The 18,549-nt window shown below is 50.2% G+C and overlaps 1 protein-coding gene across 1 annotated transcript; it reads right to left on the bottom strand.

The window, feature by feature from the left end:
- Positions 1 to 256: 256 nt before the first annotated feature.
- On the bottom strand, positions 257 to 10,789 carry DUSP4 (dual specificity phosphatase 4). The gene is given in 5 exon segments (XM_039846463.1): positions 257 to 1,179; positions 1,827 to 2,046; positions 3,076 to 3,221; positions 8,146 to 8,169; positions 8,172 to 10,789. Coding segments are annotated over 5 exon segments (948 nt in total). The 5' UTR covers positions 8,344 to 10,789; the 3' UTR covers positions 257 to 793.
- Positions 10,790 to 18,549: the final 7,760 nt, after the last annotated feature.

Genomic DNA, 18,549 nt, shown 5'->3' with positions numbered 1-18,549 from the left:
AATTAAAAAGCAGTCCCCTTTCTTTCTTCCTCCTCCCACCCCACTCTGCCTACTTCTCGGTGGCAAGTACAAGTGACCATCACGCTAACTCCTCCAGCCCTACCAGGTACCACTTATTCCCTGACCGCTTTGACATTAGCATGCTACTGTGCTCCAGTCCACATCAACATATATTCTAAAGTCAGTCACTAGACTCCTTGTATTTACGAACTCCGAGGAAATTCTTAATAAATACGTTTATCTATTATTACGCATAATTATTCACTCGTTGGTGACTTAGTAAGGAAAACCATGTCCTAAGAGACTTTTTTTTCTTTTTAATTCTTGTAACTACAATAAAAAGGGCCAAGCACAGGGAACCAGGCACTTCTGGCAAACTTGTTTTCTTCTTGCCCCTTTCCCTCCCTCCCTCCCTCCCGCCCCCCACTTAATAAAACAGGGTGGGCACATTTGCCAGGACCTGTGGGTTTCGTAACTTCAAGCCTTACTTCTTAAAAAAAATGAGGTAAGAAATTCCTATCTGAAAAGTAAAACCGACACACAAATCAAACCAAGGTCTTCCCTGCCCGCGGAGGCAGCCATTATTGCTCTAAGTTGGAGGGGTTTGTTTGTTTGCTTTAATATGTATTCAAAGTCCTTATTGCCATTCTGGCAGCCCGGTCGTAGGCCGAAGAGAAATGGATGGGAAGGGGCTTGGTCGCCTGCCCCTCGCTGGTCAGTCCCGCCTCGCTGCCCACCGCGGCCCCACACCCTTTGCTGAAGGCCCCTGGTTTGGGGGGTTCCCGGAGCGGCCCTAGCAGCTGGGGGAGGTGGTGATGGGGCTGTGCAGGTAGGGCAGGCTGCTGGGCGCCGCGTGCACACCCACCGAGACCGGGAAGCTGAAGACGAACTGCGAGGTGGGCGTCGGGGTGGCCTTGCCCCGCTCCCGCAGGGGCCCGGACGGGCTGGCGGCCTCCACCGCGCAGGACGTGGCCAGCACCTGCGACTCGAACTGCAGCAGCTGCCCCATGAAGCTGAAGTTGGGCGAGATGATGCTCCGCCGCTGCTTGACGAACTCGAAGGCCTCCTCCAGCCTCACCCGCTTCTTCATCATCAGGTAGGCCAGGCAGATGGTGGCGGAGCGCGAGATGCCGGCCTGGCAGTGCACCAGCACGCGCCCGCGGCACTCCTTCACCGCATCTGGGGCAGAGAACGCGACACCATCAGTGGCCCCCTCCGTCAGCAGCTCCAATCCTGCCCCAAACACCAGGGCAGGCGGTCTAAGCCAGAGCTGGCCGGGGCAGGAGTGGGGGAGGGAGGGAGAATTGGAGAGGTGTTGGAGGATGGGTCATTCCCACTGAAAGAATAACCCCGCTGAGGAGGGGTGGGAAGAAACCCACGTAGGAGGGCCTGTAGGATTCCACCGTAGAATGGGTGTTTTGAGACTTAACGAAACCCCACGCACTGCACTTGGGAAAAAACGCGCTAAAGCCAGTTAAATCCCAACGTACATTTAAGAATTTCCATTTGCAGAAATAGAAACAATGACTCAATTGTTCCTTTCTTTGTCTTTCTCCCCATCCCCCAAGCCTTATCTGGACATCCGAGACGTGCAAGGAAAAGGTTATTGGCTCTATAAGCCAACAGCCCTGGGGTAGGAGGGAGTCTTCTTATCCCTGCCCAACAAACCATCTAACCCGTAAGACTTCCTACCGAGGAAGAGGGAAAGAGTACGCCTGGGTACGGGCCTCCTAAATCCTTTGCTCCTTCAGCACACAAGTTCCAAGTGGTCCCTCTCATCCTCCCCATTCGGCCTGAGACCCAGTCCCCAGCCAGGGTCCACCTACCGATGTACTCAATGGCTTCCATGAACCAGGAGCTGATGTCGGCCTTGTGGTTGTCTTCCACCGGGATGCACTTGTACTGATAGTGTCCTTCAAAGTGGTTTGGGCAGTCAGAGGAGACATTCAACAGGGCTGTGATCCCCAGGGCATCCAGCATGTCTCTCCGGGCAGCATGATAGGCACTGCCGAGGTAGAGAAAAGGGAGGATCTCCACAGGACCGCCCTGCACAAGCGAGGGAAAACAAAGGCCCCCAACGTCATGAGTGTAAGGAAGCCAGCAAAAGAGCCGGGGTGCTTAGGACCCAGAGAGGTGGTTTTCACAGGCCCTGGGGGGAATGCCTGTGGACACAGCCCTTCCAGGTTTCCCCTTATCCCGCTGGGGCTCCTGGAGGGAGCAGTGTCTTCGATGGGCGTTCTCTAGCCTTTATCCCCCACTCTGCTGTGGACAGAGAAGCCAGGACAGGTGAAGTCTTGTTCAAGCAGCCCACGTCCCGTGATAAATGGAGTGGCAGACACAATGCTGATTTGCGGCACCCGTTGGTAACATTAAAAATTTACACCTGCTAATCACCAAGCTACCTGTTGTGTGGTTTAGGGGCTTACTTGGTCGGATTATGTCTTTACTTGGTACATCAAAAACAGATGCCACGGCAGCCTCACAAAGAGGAGGGATTTTGGCAAAATTAAGTAACCTTGGCTTAAAGTAATGATGATTTTCTGAGTCAACTAGAATGATCTGGGATTTAGGAAGCAGAGTGGCTGGAGCCCATAAATGCACCCCCTTCGTCTAAACAAAAGGGCTGGAAGGGGTGGGCTTGTAAGAAATGTAGCAGCTTAAGCTGGTTTTCTTGGGGGAGCGTTGGCTGATCATTTATGTCTATTTGGCATTTATAACTGGCTCTAAATGAGGACAACCTGGCTGTTCGGCTGGGGCTGGGGTCCACAGGCCACTCTTTCAAAGGGTGTTCTCTCAGTTTCCTAAAGGGCAGGCCACACACTTCCGGCCTCAGCAGGCCTCGTTCGTCTGCACATAACTCTAGAGGCTAAGCAGGGAGTTTTGCTTTTATATATTTTTTTTCCTAAATGGGGTAAGAAGAGAGGGAAAGGGAAGGGTCCCAAGGAATAAAAAGAATTTACTCCTAACCTTCCTTATATCCCATGCCAGTCAGGGTTCACTACATTGTCCTTAAATTGAAGCACTGCAACTACAGCCTCTGAAAAGCAGACTCTGAAAAAAACCCTCCGCACACACCTGGTCGTGTAGTGGGGTTCCACAGGAACTGCAGCCCAGGTCCAAGGACTCCACCGTGCTCGGGGGCACAGCGGGCGAGATAGCAGCCAGGGCCTTGGTTTTGGAACAGAATTCTGGGTACTCGGAGGAAAACCTCTCATAGCCACCTGTAAAGTGGAGAGAAGTTCCGGTTAATGGGTTCACTGAGCCAGCTGAAACCCCAAAAAGAACTCAAATCCTACCCCGGACGAAGGAAACTGTTAGGAAGCTGAGGCTAGTTGAATCTACACTTGCCACCGGGTGGCGCTGTGGGCCCAGAGATAATGACTATGGAGCCTTTTCCAGCGACGCAGGGTCCACATTGAGCCAAGACTGCATCCTAAGCCTGGAAGGAAAGCATTGTAGACAAGCGTTTGGTTTCGGACGCAGATACACAGAGGAAGATGTACGGGGGCTATGAAGAAGAGGCTATTTCCAGAGGAGTACCTTAAGGCGATCATAAAACATGTAAGAGGTAATAGACACTGTAGGTCTCCATGAGTACTAAGGCAGCCTGCAGCTGGGCTGTGTGACTTGCAAAGATGTCCGTCATCCCACTTCAAACCTTCCTTTGGAGAGGTTCTCCAGTGTAGGAGGAAAGAAAAATTACCCTGGCACTAGCCCTTCTGGACCTCAGCAACAGAACAGATGCTGATGGCACAGCCTCGTGAACAGCTGTTCCGTCAACAAGGGGCCAAAACGAAAGTAAACGGGCTTAAATCTAAATAAATCCCTCTTGCTACACACACAGGTTTGGGGCAAGGGAGGATTTCCTGACCTGAGAGTTGCTAAGCCTTGGAGTGGTTATTTGTGGAATCGTCTTCCGGGGAAGGGAGGTCTTTTAAGTAAAAAAGAGATCAAGTTTTCTGGAAAAGTGTTAGTGCCAAGCAGAAAGGCTCTGGCTGAGCAGAGGCGGGCAGGGGAACCAGGAAGAGAAATGCTCAGCCTGTATCTCTGATTTTCTTGTGATCTCTGGGACTTTGCTCTGTGGGTAACTTAGCATCTACTGACAATGTTTGGCCCTGCTGTACTTTTACTTTGAGTTTCTATAGGAACAACGATCGATTATAAATTAATTTGGTAGGTGAAAGGGGTCAAAATTTCTAGTTAAAAGCTAAAGAAGTCCTGGGGACATGATGCACAGCATGGTGACTGTAGTTAATAATACTGTATTGCATATTTGAAAGTTCCTTAAAAGAGTAGATCTTAAAAGTTCTCATCACAAGGAAAAATTTTTTTTACCATGTACAGTGATAGATGTTAACTAGACTAGACTTATTGTATGTGATCATTATGCAACACATACAAGTATTAAATCATTATGTTGTATACTTGAAACTAACATAATGTTATATGTCAATTATACCTTTTTTAAAAAAACCAGAAATTTACTTAAAATTATTAATTCATTCATGCATTCAGTGGGGCCTGTGTGTTGCTGAACAATCATTCTAACGGACCCGTTCAAGACGGTCACGACAGCCACACCAAAATTTTTATGAGTAAGCAATATGGTGTCGCTTCCCTGTCAGAAGGATCTTCCAACATGCAGACGCACGGTGGTCAGTCACTTTCTTGCCAGAATCCTAACTCCAGAGATTGCTTTGGAGGAAGAGAAATGATTCTTTACTACATCATAAGGCTTACAGAAACAGGGCATACATACATTTCTTCCTCTCTGACTGGAGGCTTCTCAGTTCCTCTCCACACCGCCCGCCCCCATCAGGATATAAATGGATGTCTCTGGTCACAGGCCCTCACTCCTGCTGAGTCATAATGACCAGCCTCCCTGGTTGGAAAACCTGCTGAGGTCCCCATCTTGCCTATTCCAGACGTGCTGGTGTCATCTCATCACAGGAGCACACCTCCCTCTCTCCCATGATCAACCCCATCTGTCCCCTTTCCTTTTAAAGCTGCAGACTTTGCTGCCCCAAATTCAGGAAACAGAGTGGAGGGAAGAAGAGCCAGCAAATATCTTTAGCTGAAGTCCTCTGGGATGAGAAGCTTTGTCAATGGTCCCCCTTTGGAGCAGGTAGAAGAGGTAATGGATCAATCAACAAACCGCTGTTGAACACCTATATGAAAAGCCATTATGTTACTCTGTATACTTCTATAGGATTTGAAATTTTCAAAATAAATGATCCTTGTGTTTATTACATAACTCGACCTATTAAAACATTTCTTTTTTTTTCCCCAAAGAAATGTAAGGCATGGGTGATGCCCTCCAAAAGCTCATCACCTAGACAAGTACCCACCCGAAAGTGAATGGTGGAGTCACAGGAGTGCCAAGGCCAGGCTCCAAGGTCACAGAGGAGGAGCATCCATGAGGGCAACAGAAGGGGGAGGAGCCTCAGCATGGTGGTGGGAATGTTTTTCCCATTGCTGAGAATATACAAAACAGCTGTATAGAATGTACAAACCGGACTGAAGTCCTGTAAAGGGCACACACACACACAGCCTTTGCAGTCAGACTCACAGGTCTGGGTTGAGTCACTGGCTGTGGCACCTGGGGCCGTCACTAAACCTCTCCCAGCCTCTTCTTTAACCATAAAATGTCTGAAACATCCACTCCTGGAGTCCTTTGAGGGCTGATTGGAACAGCCAGTGCTTGGCACCTGGCCTCGGGAGACACATATAATGAAGGTTTCCTTTTGGGCACCTAACAAGGGGACTCCAGCATTACTGGCAACTTTCCAGACTGCCTTCTCTTCCTGGGCTTCACTGATTTATTCCAGTTGGAGTCTTGAGACCTGATAGTTAAGGCAGCGAAGGAGCAGGTACCATATTTCCTGAGCTACGCGAAGGCTTCCTAGTCAGGGACATCCGCCACCTCCCGGGTTCCATCATCGGTCAACCAGGAAACAACAGCAGAACCCAGCAGAACCGCGCCAGCGGCAGACCCCAGGGGTTGGGGGGGCGGGGACAGGTGGCCTAGTGTGCAGGACGGAGGTGACCCAGAGGCCAGACCAAGCCCAAGGCGGGGCCATTCGGTGGCTCCCCACAGGCTGCTCATCACAGAGCAGAGACAGTAGTGGCTGGGAAGACACCATTAGAACGGAACAGAGAAATGACTACTGAAAAGTCAGTTCCCTCTGGTGGATCTTTAAAGAATAATCAGAAAGGAACTAAGCAAAAAAGCAGATCAGCCCTAGGGACAGGAGCACTGGAAGGGGTGTATCCGTGATGGTAGCAGCAGTGAAAGGGGCTTTTCCTCCTGAGCTGTCACTCTTGGGGGACTGTGGCTGATTGTTACAAGGAACATCACAAAATAAGTGCCTTCTGGGGGGCCAATGGTTGCACCGAGACCCGGATCCCCAAGGAGCAGAACACACCTGAGCGGCCCAGAGATGCAGGTGGGTGGTACACATGGAAAGGTGCAAGTTAGGAACCACCCGAGTCACACCCCACGAGGCACACCACAGGAGGTTGGCTGTGGGTATCAGATCTATGTTAATAAAAGTGGTAGATACCCATAAGAGGAAATGTTCACTATATGCCAGGCTCTCTCCATATATGTGTCCAAACAGCAGCCCTTGAGGAAGGCATGAACAGCCACAATGTCACAGGAGAGCAAACAGATGCAGGGCAGCCCCCCAGGTGAGGGCACGACAAGCATTCAGCACACTGGCCTCGAAGGTGACTTCTAACCGTCTGTCAGGAACCTGCGCTGTCACTTGCCCATATCTGCCTTCCTGGTGGTCCTTCTCTAAGAGGGCATGGCCTGCTGGTTTCAGCACAGAATTTTCATGCAAAATCCTCTGAACAGGGGCGCTGCTAACATTTCACCAAACTCTGTCTCTTGCCAGTGCTTTTCTAACTACAGGTCGTCACTAAGGGGCTATGACCAGCATTTTTATTTAATGAACTAAAATAACTACTAGAATGCATTGTGTTTAAAGAGGGTATCGTTTCATGGAACTCTGATTTCAGGTGTGTCTGTATCCCTGTCTGGATCATGATGGAAATTAAAGTGAATGCTTACTGTAGGTGGGGGTCGAATCTGTGCAAACACCAGAGCCACGGCCCTTCTAGTAAGAGCTAGATTTAGTTCACCCAGTTTTAGTCAAACCTCAGGAGAGGGAAAGCTTATTCCAACGGGATAACAGCAGGCTGGCCTCGATCTTGTGCCTCCCGTAGGTAGGCAAGGAGAACAAGAGCACAGGTCGTGGGTGCCAATGGGAGCTTGAGCAAGCACATTGTCCCTAACCTGTTTTCCCACACTCAAAATGGAAGAATTTCATATTATATATCTCTAAATTCCAACATTCCATGACCCTAAATGTCTACAATCTATTTGCAAACTACAAACAGAGCAGGTGCCCAAGATCTATCTCCTGAATACAATTTCATGACAGATGCCAATTAATTCCACCTGTTTTGTCTACAGCTTATTAAAAGTCATCCAGTAACAGATATTCTAATTTTGACCTGTTTATCCCATGTTCCTGTTTAATAACATGCTTTCGGGTCTTAAAGCTCTCACTTTCTCATCTTAATTTTAAAACTTTAGAGCTTAGGGGGTGGGAAAGGAATATAATTTTTCACCTGACTTTCTTGAGGAATAACTACATCTCCAGTTCAACTCCATGCTTTTTTCTGTTTTTTACACACATGTACACAGCAAGGTGCTTTTCAGAATTTACTGAAAATGATGACCCACTGGCCATACATCCTGCTGCTGGCCTCCCGCCCACACAGGCCTAGGAGAGCGTGTGTATGGAAGTGTTTTGCAAAGGGCAGACTGACGCAGTGCTGGGCCTATCAACATAATAGGACCAGTAGTGGGGTCTGTGATGGGGAAACTTGTCCTTTGGTGGTGATAGAGTCATCAATCTTAATGTGGCTACTGCTTTTTTCCCATAACACTCAGAATATCACCCATTCACCAAGGGCTCATGGCCTTGCTCTCCCAGGACATCTTCTCAATGTAAGGCAAATGTTGCCTGGCAAGAAAGTCTGGGGTCATTTGAAGGTCATTTGGCTTTGAGAGCTGATGAGCACTCATGTAAATGCTGAGCAGTTATTTAAAATTTACTTAAGTGGGCTTCTCACCTTGAGACTCCAAGCACAAACCTATCCATCCTGGGCCAACTGGCTGACACCTAATGCCACAGCTCAGGCTGGATCTTGTTTGCAGCCCCTCCCAGTCCTTTGGTGCTATCTGCTACGTTCAGCAAGCTGGCTTCCGTTCCAAAGTGAACTTTTCTTCCTGTGAAACTTCCTCTTTGTTAGGCGGGTACTGCCTCCCATTAAGGAAATAGGCTATCTGGTTTCAGATGTTCTGATTTTCTAAGAGAAATTTCTTGGCTCCTTAAAAACGCCACCCTTTCTCCCTCCCTGGGTCTCTTTGTAGCTTATCTTGGTGGGTGCAAGTCACCTCTCCTATAAGCACTGAGGACAAGCCCAAGGGAGCTGTGGGCTGATCAAGGATCAGGTTTTCACTCTTGATTTACACTGACACCCTGTCTTCACTGACTTTCGTGAGTTGGAAGCATCCAATTAAAATGATGCAAAAAGGAGTGAGTTGGCCTCATTCCTTATAACTCTGTAAGAACTTACAATAGGGGTTAGAAATCATCTTTAAGGCATACCATTTTTTTGTGATTCTAACAATCCTTGGCTGTCATGGGCATTGTGTCATATCTGAAAAGAGAAAAGCCAGTCCCAAAGAGGTGTGAGACCTCAGCATCCCTCCAGGGCTATGCCGTTTGATGCCACTCATCTCCTGGAGAACTAGGATGGGCTGGACAAATGTGGGTAGAGAGAGACTAGACAGAAGACAGTTACCAGAGTTGCCAGGGCTGCTAGTTGAGCCCCATCACCCCCACCCATACCGTTCATTATGGGTCTTAGAGGCTGTTTTCTACAGAAAGTGTGATGTCGGTCTGTGTGAGGACGACAGCCCTCTCAACTTCTCGAAATGGTTTTCAGGACAACTTTTCGATCAGAACTTGAATAACAACGGGCAGTGGTCATGTGCTGAGATGAATTTTAGATAGGAGGAAAGCAAGATAATGTTTTTATAACTGAAATTTTCTACATAACAGACTGATTTGTCATTCCGGGTACATGGGAGGTAAAGAATGATTTCTATTATGGTAAGAAAATGTCCTTTTTGTCTTTCTCTCAAACCCTAATCCGGGGATATGAAGGAGAAAGGGACTGCAAGCAAAGGAGATATGTACTTTAATAAAATCTGAAAAAAATGTAAACTTTCCTCCAAAATCGCCTTACAGGATTTTAAATAAAATGAGCTTAAAAAAAAAAGTTTACCCCAATGGGACTCTCACTAGTAAAAAGACTAGAAAATGTATTAATATGGGTTATTTCTTTTAGCAAAACTTGGCTAATATTAGGAAATGTAAAAGCTAAGCAGCATTTTGTTGATATTAAGTTTACTCTTAACTATGAATTCTTGCCTGTGGTATTAGTTATTAATTACTTACAGTAAGTAACCAACTGCCTTTCAAAATGACAGAAATAGAAAAATCAAATTTTTTAATGCAATTAATTGGTAGAATTAGCCTTTGGCCAGTAAGGATAATGTAACTTCCGAAAATATCCTGCTATTTTTATTGTGCCCCCAGCACAACTTGGTCACTGGCTTAATGTCTGACCACTTGTACTCCACGCCCACCACCCCACAAGAAATAAGACACACAGTAAGTCCCATTAGCTGTAAAATAAAACGAACAGCTACTGTGAGAAACAAATTACCCAACTCCTAATCAGTTCAGGCCCTTACTAAAGATAATGTAAGGGTCTTGTCTTTCGGTGTTTTCCAGTGCTTCCCGTTAGTTCCCTGTCCCCTTCCAGTGCCTCCATTCCACTGGCTTCTCCAGGATGTAGGAGGCATTGGTTTCCTCCAGCCACCTGCACCTTCCCGCATCAGTGTGGGAGCGGACACTGCCCAATTTCTTTCTGTCCTCACAAGGGACGCCTTTTCGATTAGAAGGCAAAGAGAAGAGAGAGGAACTGTGTTAAGACTACTTCTGCTTAGCACATATATGAAAATAAGCTTAGTTAAACAGACTATGACCCAGTTAACCTCAAAGATGCTCTACCAGCACTACAGAACAAGCTGGAAGGCCCCCATCACCTCTGTGAATTTCTGGCGGCTGCTTCCAAGGACCGGCTCCCTTCCCTTATGAAGACCCAGCTGACCCTCTCCTGGCTACTCCAGAGCCTGATCTTGAAATGACAAATTCAACCTGAGGCCCAAGCCCAGACACTCTCCATCTCAGAGGACGTTGATTTTGAGATGCATATAGAGCCATCCTTCCTACCCAGACCAGGTCTGACAACAGGAGGCAGCGCAGGCCTCAGGTGGCAACAAGCCCTTGGAACACTGCTTTTCCGTTGGCCAGGCACCTCGCCAACCGTAAGGATACTGACATTTTACCCAGAGGCTCCAGTCCTACCCAGTCTCTACATTAGCATTTGCCTCGTGCTGAGCGGCTGGCCCGCTGGGATGCTCTGGCTCCAGCCTCTTCGGATGGGATTCTGGGGCACCAGGGAGGTGCCGCAAGCCGTTCCTCCCCGGGAGCAGGGCCTAAGTGCGCGCCTGGAAGCCCAAGGGCCAAAGTCCCCGAGCTGCCGCTCTAGGGCGGTCCCCTCAAGATTTCTTCCGGGAAGAAAAAACAAAACGAACCCAGACTCCATGTGGATTTGCCCTCCCTCGAGAAGGGTCCTGGGTTCAGAGACCCGCGGAGAAAGTCGCGCGCTGAGGCTTTAAAATCAGGATGGACCCCAGGGCAGCGCGGCAGGGAGAACGTGCCCCTGAAAAGGGCTTTCGTCCTCAAGCAATTTCTCCGACCGTTCCCACCAGCTCCAGGCAAGGGAGGGCAGGCGTGCTCAACGGCCTAGACCCCGCGGTGGCGGTCTAACCCAGACCTGGACGCGGGAGCACGCGGGACGTGCGCCTGCCGCGGGGATCGCAGGGATCCCGAGCACAGCTCCGCGCCCGGGAAGGCTAGGCCGGTCCTTCCCGTGCAAGCCCCTCGGCACTTGCTCTTAATGCGTTTTTAGGAGAAGGGAAGAGCACTGAGTTCCATCGGAGGTGCAAAAAGCAGTCTCACGGAGAAAGAAAATTCAGCAAAATTGATTTAGTAGTTCAACCATAGGTCAACAGCAGCATTTCCCCAGCAGCTGACAGGTCAAATGGCCAGGAAACAACTGCCGAGAACAAAGCCGTCCGCTATTCAGCAGGGCAAGGCCGGCTCAGACTAGCCGTTCTGTCGAGCTTTTTGGGAAGAGGCGGTGGGGAGAGGTTTCCGCCCCTCCTCTCCTCACCACCACCCTTCCTCCGGGGTGAGCAGGTCCGGAGAGGAAAAGAAAGGAGGGAGGGGGCGAGGGTTGCCGGCAGGGAACCCAGCTGCTCTTTGAAGGCCGGAGTCTGAAACGCCTCTCGGCTTCCGAGGCCAGGACCGGACCAGGAAGAAAGAATGCGCGGAATGCAGTGGCGGGCGGCAGGGGCGCAGCGCGGCCAAGGGCGCCGGGACCCCACACGCCTGCGGCTTCCCCAGCTCACCGGTTGCCGAGGACCGCGGCGCGGCCCGGCCCGCAGGTGCGGCTGTAGCACCGTCCTTCCGGATACTGCGACAGCGCTCGGTCCTTTCTCGGTTTCTGACTTATAGGTTTGACAAGACCTCACCTCCCCGAAGAGTTTCGCCAGGGTTCTCTTAAATCAAGCACGCGCAGCCCTCTGTTCGTCGAGAATCGTATCTGAACAAAGGTCGTACTTCTCTGGCGCCCGATTTTAGGAGACACCATCCTGCCCTGCGTTCCCCAAATACACCTACTGCCTCCGGCAAATTAAGCCTGAGTCTAGCCCGGGGCAGGAGGAGCTGGCCACCTTCCGGGCGGAGCTTGGAGTTGGGCAGCAAAAGACAAGATACAGATCGCTCCACACAAAGTCCGCACCCCTATCTTCCTTGTGCATTTCCGAGGGGCTGGTTTCTAATCGAATCGGCGCTCACTCGCCCCTTCACCCGTTTCCCCACCTCTCGGGTTCTCGGGGTTGGACTCAACGCAGGGCCCCAGCGGGCCAACCCAACAAGCCTGACCTGTCCCCACCCGCACTTGGGAGCACTTTCCTCGAATGGAAAGTGGTTAACGCCAAAAGGGCGCTTAGCCCGCAAGGCCGGACGGTTAGTGAGTGTAAACAAATGCAAAAGAGCCAGGAGGGTAATTGCAGATGACGGAGGAAACGCGCGCCCTCGCTGCCCTGAAGACTTCAGGAGCTCGCACTTGCATACAAACGCACAAATCCTTGCAAACCTGTGCACAACAACACGCAAAGGAATGCGCGGGGATCCCCGTCGCCACGAGTCCAGTCCCTCCGGGCACTTCTTCCCCGGCCCACTAAGGAGAAGGCCGCCAAGCCTCGCTACACCTCCCCCTCCAGGTCGCGCCCGGGAGTCCGCAGTTACCTTTCAGCAAGCAAATATCCGTGCGCTCCGCGTTGCGGCGCAGCGCCTGCACTACCAGCGACACGGTGCTGTCCTCGCGGAGGCTCTCGGCGCGCGGGCTGCGCTCGTCGTAAACGATGACGGCCGAGTAGAGGCCGGAGCGCAGGCGGGTGCGCACCTCCTCCTCGGCGGGCAGGATCTGCTCCAGGCTCACGGAGCCCTTGGCCCGCCGCCGCACGATTGTGTTGCAGCGCACGTTGACGGAGCCTCGGATGTAGCCCGCGCTGTGCGCCAGGAACGGTCTGCAGTCCAGCAGCAGACACTTGCCGCCGCTCAGCAGCCCCAAGGCGCCGTGGCTGCCGCTGCTGCCCGTGCCGCCGGTGTTCTCGTCCCGATTCATCAGTCTTTTGAGCACGCTGCAGTCCATCTCCCGCAGCTCCTCCACTGTCACCATGGTCGCCGGGAACCGCGGCTGCTGCGCGCGAGAGGAGGAGAAGGAAAGCCGGGCCAGCTGGGCTGCAGCAAGGGGCGGGCGAGGGCTAAGGAAAGGGCACGTGCAGAAGTGACCGCAAACTTGGCCCCCAGGGGCTCTCACCGGAGACCCTCTTCTACCCAGTTCCCTTCCTCCCGCAGTCTCACGGTCACATAGCAGTCCGAGTGGCCTCCGGCGCCAGGCAGTATTGCGCGCGATGCGAGGGGGAGACGGAGGTGGAGGGGACTGTGTTTACGGGAGAGGGCCAAGGACTCCCTTCTGTTGTGGCCTCTCGGTATTTGGCCCGTAGTGCTGCTCCTGCCGGCGCCGGCGCTGCCACTCGACATCCGTTTCCCCACGAGCAGCCGGAGCTCGGCGCAATGCCCCAGCCGGAGTTTCCTCCTCGGCTTAGAGATTTATTAATGCTCCTCTGCGCTCCCCCGGGAGGGGGCAGATTCAGTACTACCTCGTGAGGCCCCGCCTCTTTCCATTCGGGGCCTCGCGCCTCCCTCCCCCAGCGCCTGCTCCCCGCCCCATCCCCTCTCCCTCCGCCCCTCGGGCCCCTCCTCCCGCCCCCTTCCCGGCGCGTGAATGGAGTGCCGGCAGCTCGCGCCGGGTCACGGGGACAGGACGTCACAAAGAGCGGAGTAAAAAGGGAGCAGGGCGCTCGCCGCCAGGCCCATTCATAAAACCGGTGCCTAGAGGAAGAGGGAGGCGGCCTCCGACCCGCAGGCGAGCTGCGCGTCCGGACTTTGTGAATGGAGCGCGGCGGCGCGTCTCGCCGTCAGCCTGCCGGCCCCGGCCTCCGCCGCGCAGTTACGACCCGGCCTGAGTCGCTGTGCGGCCCCTCGAGCCCGCTGCGGCGTTCGGCGGAAAGAAATTAGCCGACCGATAAACCGGCCTGACGGAGGCCGAGGCTCGGTTTTGAGGTTTCATCCTTTTTTGCCTCCGTGCTGCACCCTGAACAGCCTCGCAGGCCTCTCCCCGGCACCGAAGCGGAAAGGGGACCTTGGCCCGCTGCCGGGACCGCAGATCCTGGCCAGTCGTTTTCTCAAATGCGATTCCTCTGACATTCGCTTATATATTAGCGTGATCAGTTTTCATCGTAAGCTATTAAATCAGCTTTATAGCTTCCCGAGGACGTGGGCAAGCCCCAATTGATAAAATGAAAGAGAAAGCCCTCCCGCCCCGAAGCGAGGTGTTGGTTCTGTTGCTTTACGACCCAGAGGGAGGCATTCTTTGCCGGAACGTTTTTCCTCTGGCGAGAGGCAGGGGTGCCACTCCCGTCCACGCTTCCTAAAGATGTTTGTTTAACTCGGGGGGCGGGGGGGCAAAACAAAACCCCGAAGTTTTCGGCTTTTTGTAAAGTCCCCGCCCCGTCTCGCGTACGTGTGAATTGTCTTCTCGGGAAAGGATAGTGAGGGTCCACATTTGGTGTGAAGCTAAACCCTAAGAAATTTACGTGTAAATGATTTAATAAACTCCGGGGCCGACTCACGTTCTCTGCATCCCTCTTTTCAGGTCCCGTATAGCACTTTTCCCCGCCCCAGTTTTACTTATGCATTTACTTTCCCGGAGGCCGCTTTTGGCAAGGGGTTTGTGAGCGCTGCAGTGGGGACATGACAGAAGCCACAAATTATTCGCCCGACATCTCGCCAAGTCTTGTTAGAATTACCCACCGCACGTGGGTATTGCAGGACTCGCTCGCGGCCTCGGTGGCAGCGGGGTCGAGTCTCCCACTCCAGATCCGCATGGAAACCTGGACCCAGAATCCGCGGGGTCTCTCCCGCCCCCAGCTCTGCCTTCCGCTCCGCCTTTGTTCTCCTGAGCTCTCACCTCCCGCCCCCAGGGTCACCATTTCTCTACCCTACCGGGCCCGCAGGGGGCCTCCACTTCCGAGGCCTGGGACACCCCGACACCCCGGCGCAGGGGATCTTGCTTTTACCTTGGGCTACAAATTGGCTCAGTATGGCACTGCACTGATCCTGTCTCTATTTGGAATTTAATATTTTGTTCGTCCTAATTCTTTTTGCATTAATTTTATTTGCTTTAAAAAGCATGGCATTAAGATATTATTTTGACCACTGACTCTTTGGTGCCCCTTAAATTTTGCGCCCGAGGCGCATTGCTCACTCCAGTTCCAGCCCTGTAAGGGGCCACAACTGTGTATCCACGGAGGCCTCTGGGTAGCGGGACCTCAGGCGCCGGGCACTCTGGGTGGAAGCCAGCAGTCAAAAGTTCATTGCTTGGCCTTTCCGGTGAGGAGGGGTTTTGTACTTCCTCTCAAGGACAAAAGGGACCTCTCTATCCGGTTTCTCACAGGCTGAGGTGGCAGTGAGGCTCTGTCTAAATCCTCGCTCGCTCTCCCTGGCACACCCGGAGCACGCCCTTTCCAACGAGTCCCCCATGCGCCGACCTTCGCGGGTTCATCCGCTTTCCCGGGCAGCCCGGGAATCTGGCCCCTGCCAGGCCCTTGGGCCCGGGCCTCTCCCAGCCCACGTAAACGCCGACGCCTTCACAAGGGCATGGACGGGACATCTCTTGGAAGAGTCTCTCAGTCGGAAGTAGGTCCTGGCCAATCTCGCGTATGTCGCAGGAGCTGAAGAGACGTTCTTGGGCCGCTCTGGCAGATTTTGTCTCCCCTACGCTGGGGTCGTCTTTCCGCAAGCGGACCCCACACCCAGCACTGACGTAGCCCATAAATAAATCACATCCGCAGGGAGGAAAATGCCCACGGAAGAAAGACTTGCTTTCTGCACCTGACAGTAATCCGTAGTGGCGAAGCCTGTAAATCCCACAGGCAATGCACACGCAAGGGGATGTGGGCGGACGCGTGTGAGTGATTGTGTGTCCACGTGTGCGTGCCTGCGCCTGCGCGTCGCATCCTGGGGGGAGCCGCAGCTTCGGACTGAATGGATTTAAGCCAAGAGCCGCTTTAATTACGATCGCGAATGCCTGATTTTTTGAAAGAGACTAATTAAAAAAAAATCCTCTCCTCAATTCAGGAATTTGCTTTCAGTCGTGGGCATTTCAGCAAATGAGATTTAAATTTTGTCTTTGTCAGGATCCTATGTAAGCACCCTGTATAGTTTTTTAAATGTTTAATTTTTGGCATTGTAAGTCTGTGAGCCTTTTGGTACACAGTTAAATGAATACAATGTGCGGGCTACCGACTATAGAGAAGATAAAATTTGTCTCCAATTAGTATGCAGGGTCGGGTTGGGACGCTTAATCACTTTACACAGGAACTTGTGAAACAGCTTGTCAATAAGCAGATCTTGGAGAAAACAAAGGCATTTGGAAGGAAGACTTTGTTTGAATGTCATTTCAAAGTTAATTTAATTAACGAAGGCAGATCTGCAGGAGTTGGAATGGAATTGCCCAAGGAGAGATATTTTATTTATATTCAGCAGTAAACCTCAGGGTGAAAATACTTTAAAAATTCACTGTGACATGTAAAATCCAACTTCTCTTTCATCAAGCAGTCCTTAGACCGACCTTATTAGTCACTGTCATGCCTGACAAAACCTATGTTCTTGTTTAAGAACATTTTTTTCCAATTAGGAAGTTGTGTGATCTGGGAATTTAAAGCCCAGAGTAGGATCCCTAGAGAGGGCTATGGCTTCTATTCTGGTTTTGATGCCAACCTCTGACTCACTGCCCTGTCTCAAAGTGCCTGAATAAAACTTGCCTGAAAAAAAATCATTAATGAATTCATCAAGGTGGCAACAGAAAGGAAGATCTCGCAGATTCTTCTTTCCTGTGCTTTGCTCCACTCTTGACTGGAGCAGGAATGGTCCATTTTGTGTGGCCTTGTTTGCTAGACTTCTTCCATCAGCTGATGGGGAATTTCCCCTCTGGTAGTGGGAATGCTCCAAAGAACCAACCGGGAGGTTTTCTCCTGCTCCTCAAGGCAGAGAAGTCTGTGTCTACTTTGTGTTCTTAGGCAAAATGTGTAAATAGAATTGAGGACTGTGTGTCCTTCCTTGCCCATTTGGCCATCAAGTCAGGACTCAAAGCAATGGAGTTTTCAACGCTTAGACTGAACATCAGCAAACAACCTCAAACATGTAGCCTGAAAATTTTTTTAGTCCTGCCTTTGTCACAGATCTGTCAGTAGCCTCCATTTATTTTCTATGCATGTTACTATAGCACTTGTTAATTTAAAATGTTAGGTTTCTTATCTAGGGTCTCTACAGAAAGGTTTTAATACATGCTTGGTTTACTACTTTATTTGAAAATTATTCAATTAAGGCTATGCCACCACCTAGCTTAGTGATCTTGAACAAGACAGTCTCCCTGGGTCTCAGTTTCTTTATCTGCAAATGAAGAGTTTAGGCAGGGCTGGTCCATTTCCAACTCTGTGTGATTCTGAGCTGGAGAGCTCTCTTTGAACCCCAAGTCAAAGCTTCAGCAGCCATCTCCCTCCCTCCACAAAGCTGGGCACACTAAAATGCCACAGCAGAAAGAAGAATCTCAAGCTCCTTCTTTCTGTCCCTCTTTTACTTATGGAGAGCTAAGTTGGTAGTTTTTATTCATGTGTTTAGTTGAGTGCTAATGTCCCAAACAACTTTTTCAGCTTTTCAAAATCAAATTTTGGAGACAAATACTTCTCTAAATAGGAGATAAAAATGGGCTCAGCCTTTTTTTTTTTTTTCCACTCTAACTATGAACATTTTCTTATTAATTCAAAAAACTTGTTAAAGTTGGTGGGAGAAAGAAATTTGTTTGAAACATTGACTACCATCAAAGAGTTTATAATCTAGTCAGAAGATCTGGTCAGGGTGTGATTGTCACTGTATAGTACAGCAGGGCAAGATCTGATAAATGTCATTAGGGAAGAACAAACAAAATGCTAGGGAAATTCAGACAAGAAAGGGATTGAACAGTGTCGTGGGATTAGGGAAATAAAATGTCATGAATAAAATGCATGTCATCTGCTTGCATGTTATTCTTGACTTCCTATAGTTCTTATTCTTGTTTAACTTTTATCCTCCCTCTGACATTCATTCTGTCCTATTGCTTTGTATCTTTTTCTTTTGTTTGTTAATTTCTCTCTTCCCCAGTAGGTTTGCCTGCTAAAAATAAATCAGCAATTGGTCTGAAGCTACAAGATAATCAAGATGATGCAAAGGCTCCGTGGAAAACCTGTGCATGGACAGTGAGCTGACTGAGATGCAGGATGCCCTGGGTGTGGGCCTGACTCTGTTGCTTTCGTTATTGTCTTAAGCAAGTCAGTTGTTCTAGACCTTAATTTTACCATCCGTAAAGCTAGGAAAAAATAATGTAATTATTATTTACTTTCTTTCAGGACAACAAAATGTCTAAATCACTTTTTCAAGGATCCAGCAGTGAACATATTTTCCAAATCGAATGTCAGAGTGCGAGGTCAGAAAAGAGTTTTGAACTTGTAAAATTATTTAGGTAAAAATTCTCACCAAGAAGCAAACATTAAATTACATTTATTTATGTATATTCTAAATTTTTTATTGACAGCAACCCCATATTTAGACTATCAGAGAAAATCTGTGACGTTGGGGCATTATTTCTTCATTAGTGAAACAGTAAAAAAGA

Source organism: Pteropus medius, unplaced genomic scaffold, assembly GCF_902729225.1.
Source record: "Pteropus medius unplaced genomic scaffold, Ma_sr-lr_union100, whole genome shotgun sequence".
NCBI lineage: Eukaryota > Metazoa > Chordata > Mammalia > Chiroptera > Pteropodidae > Pteropus > Pteropus medius.
Note: the sequence above shows the minus strand (reverse complement) of the source record. Positions and strands in the feature narration are given on the sequence as shown.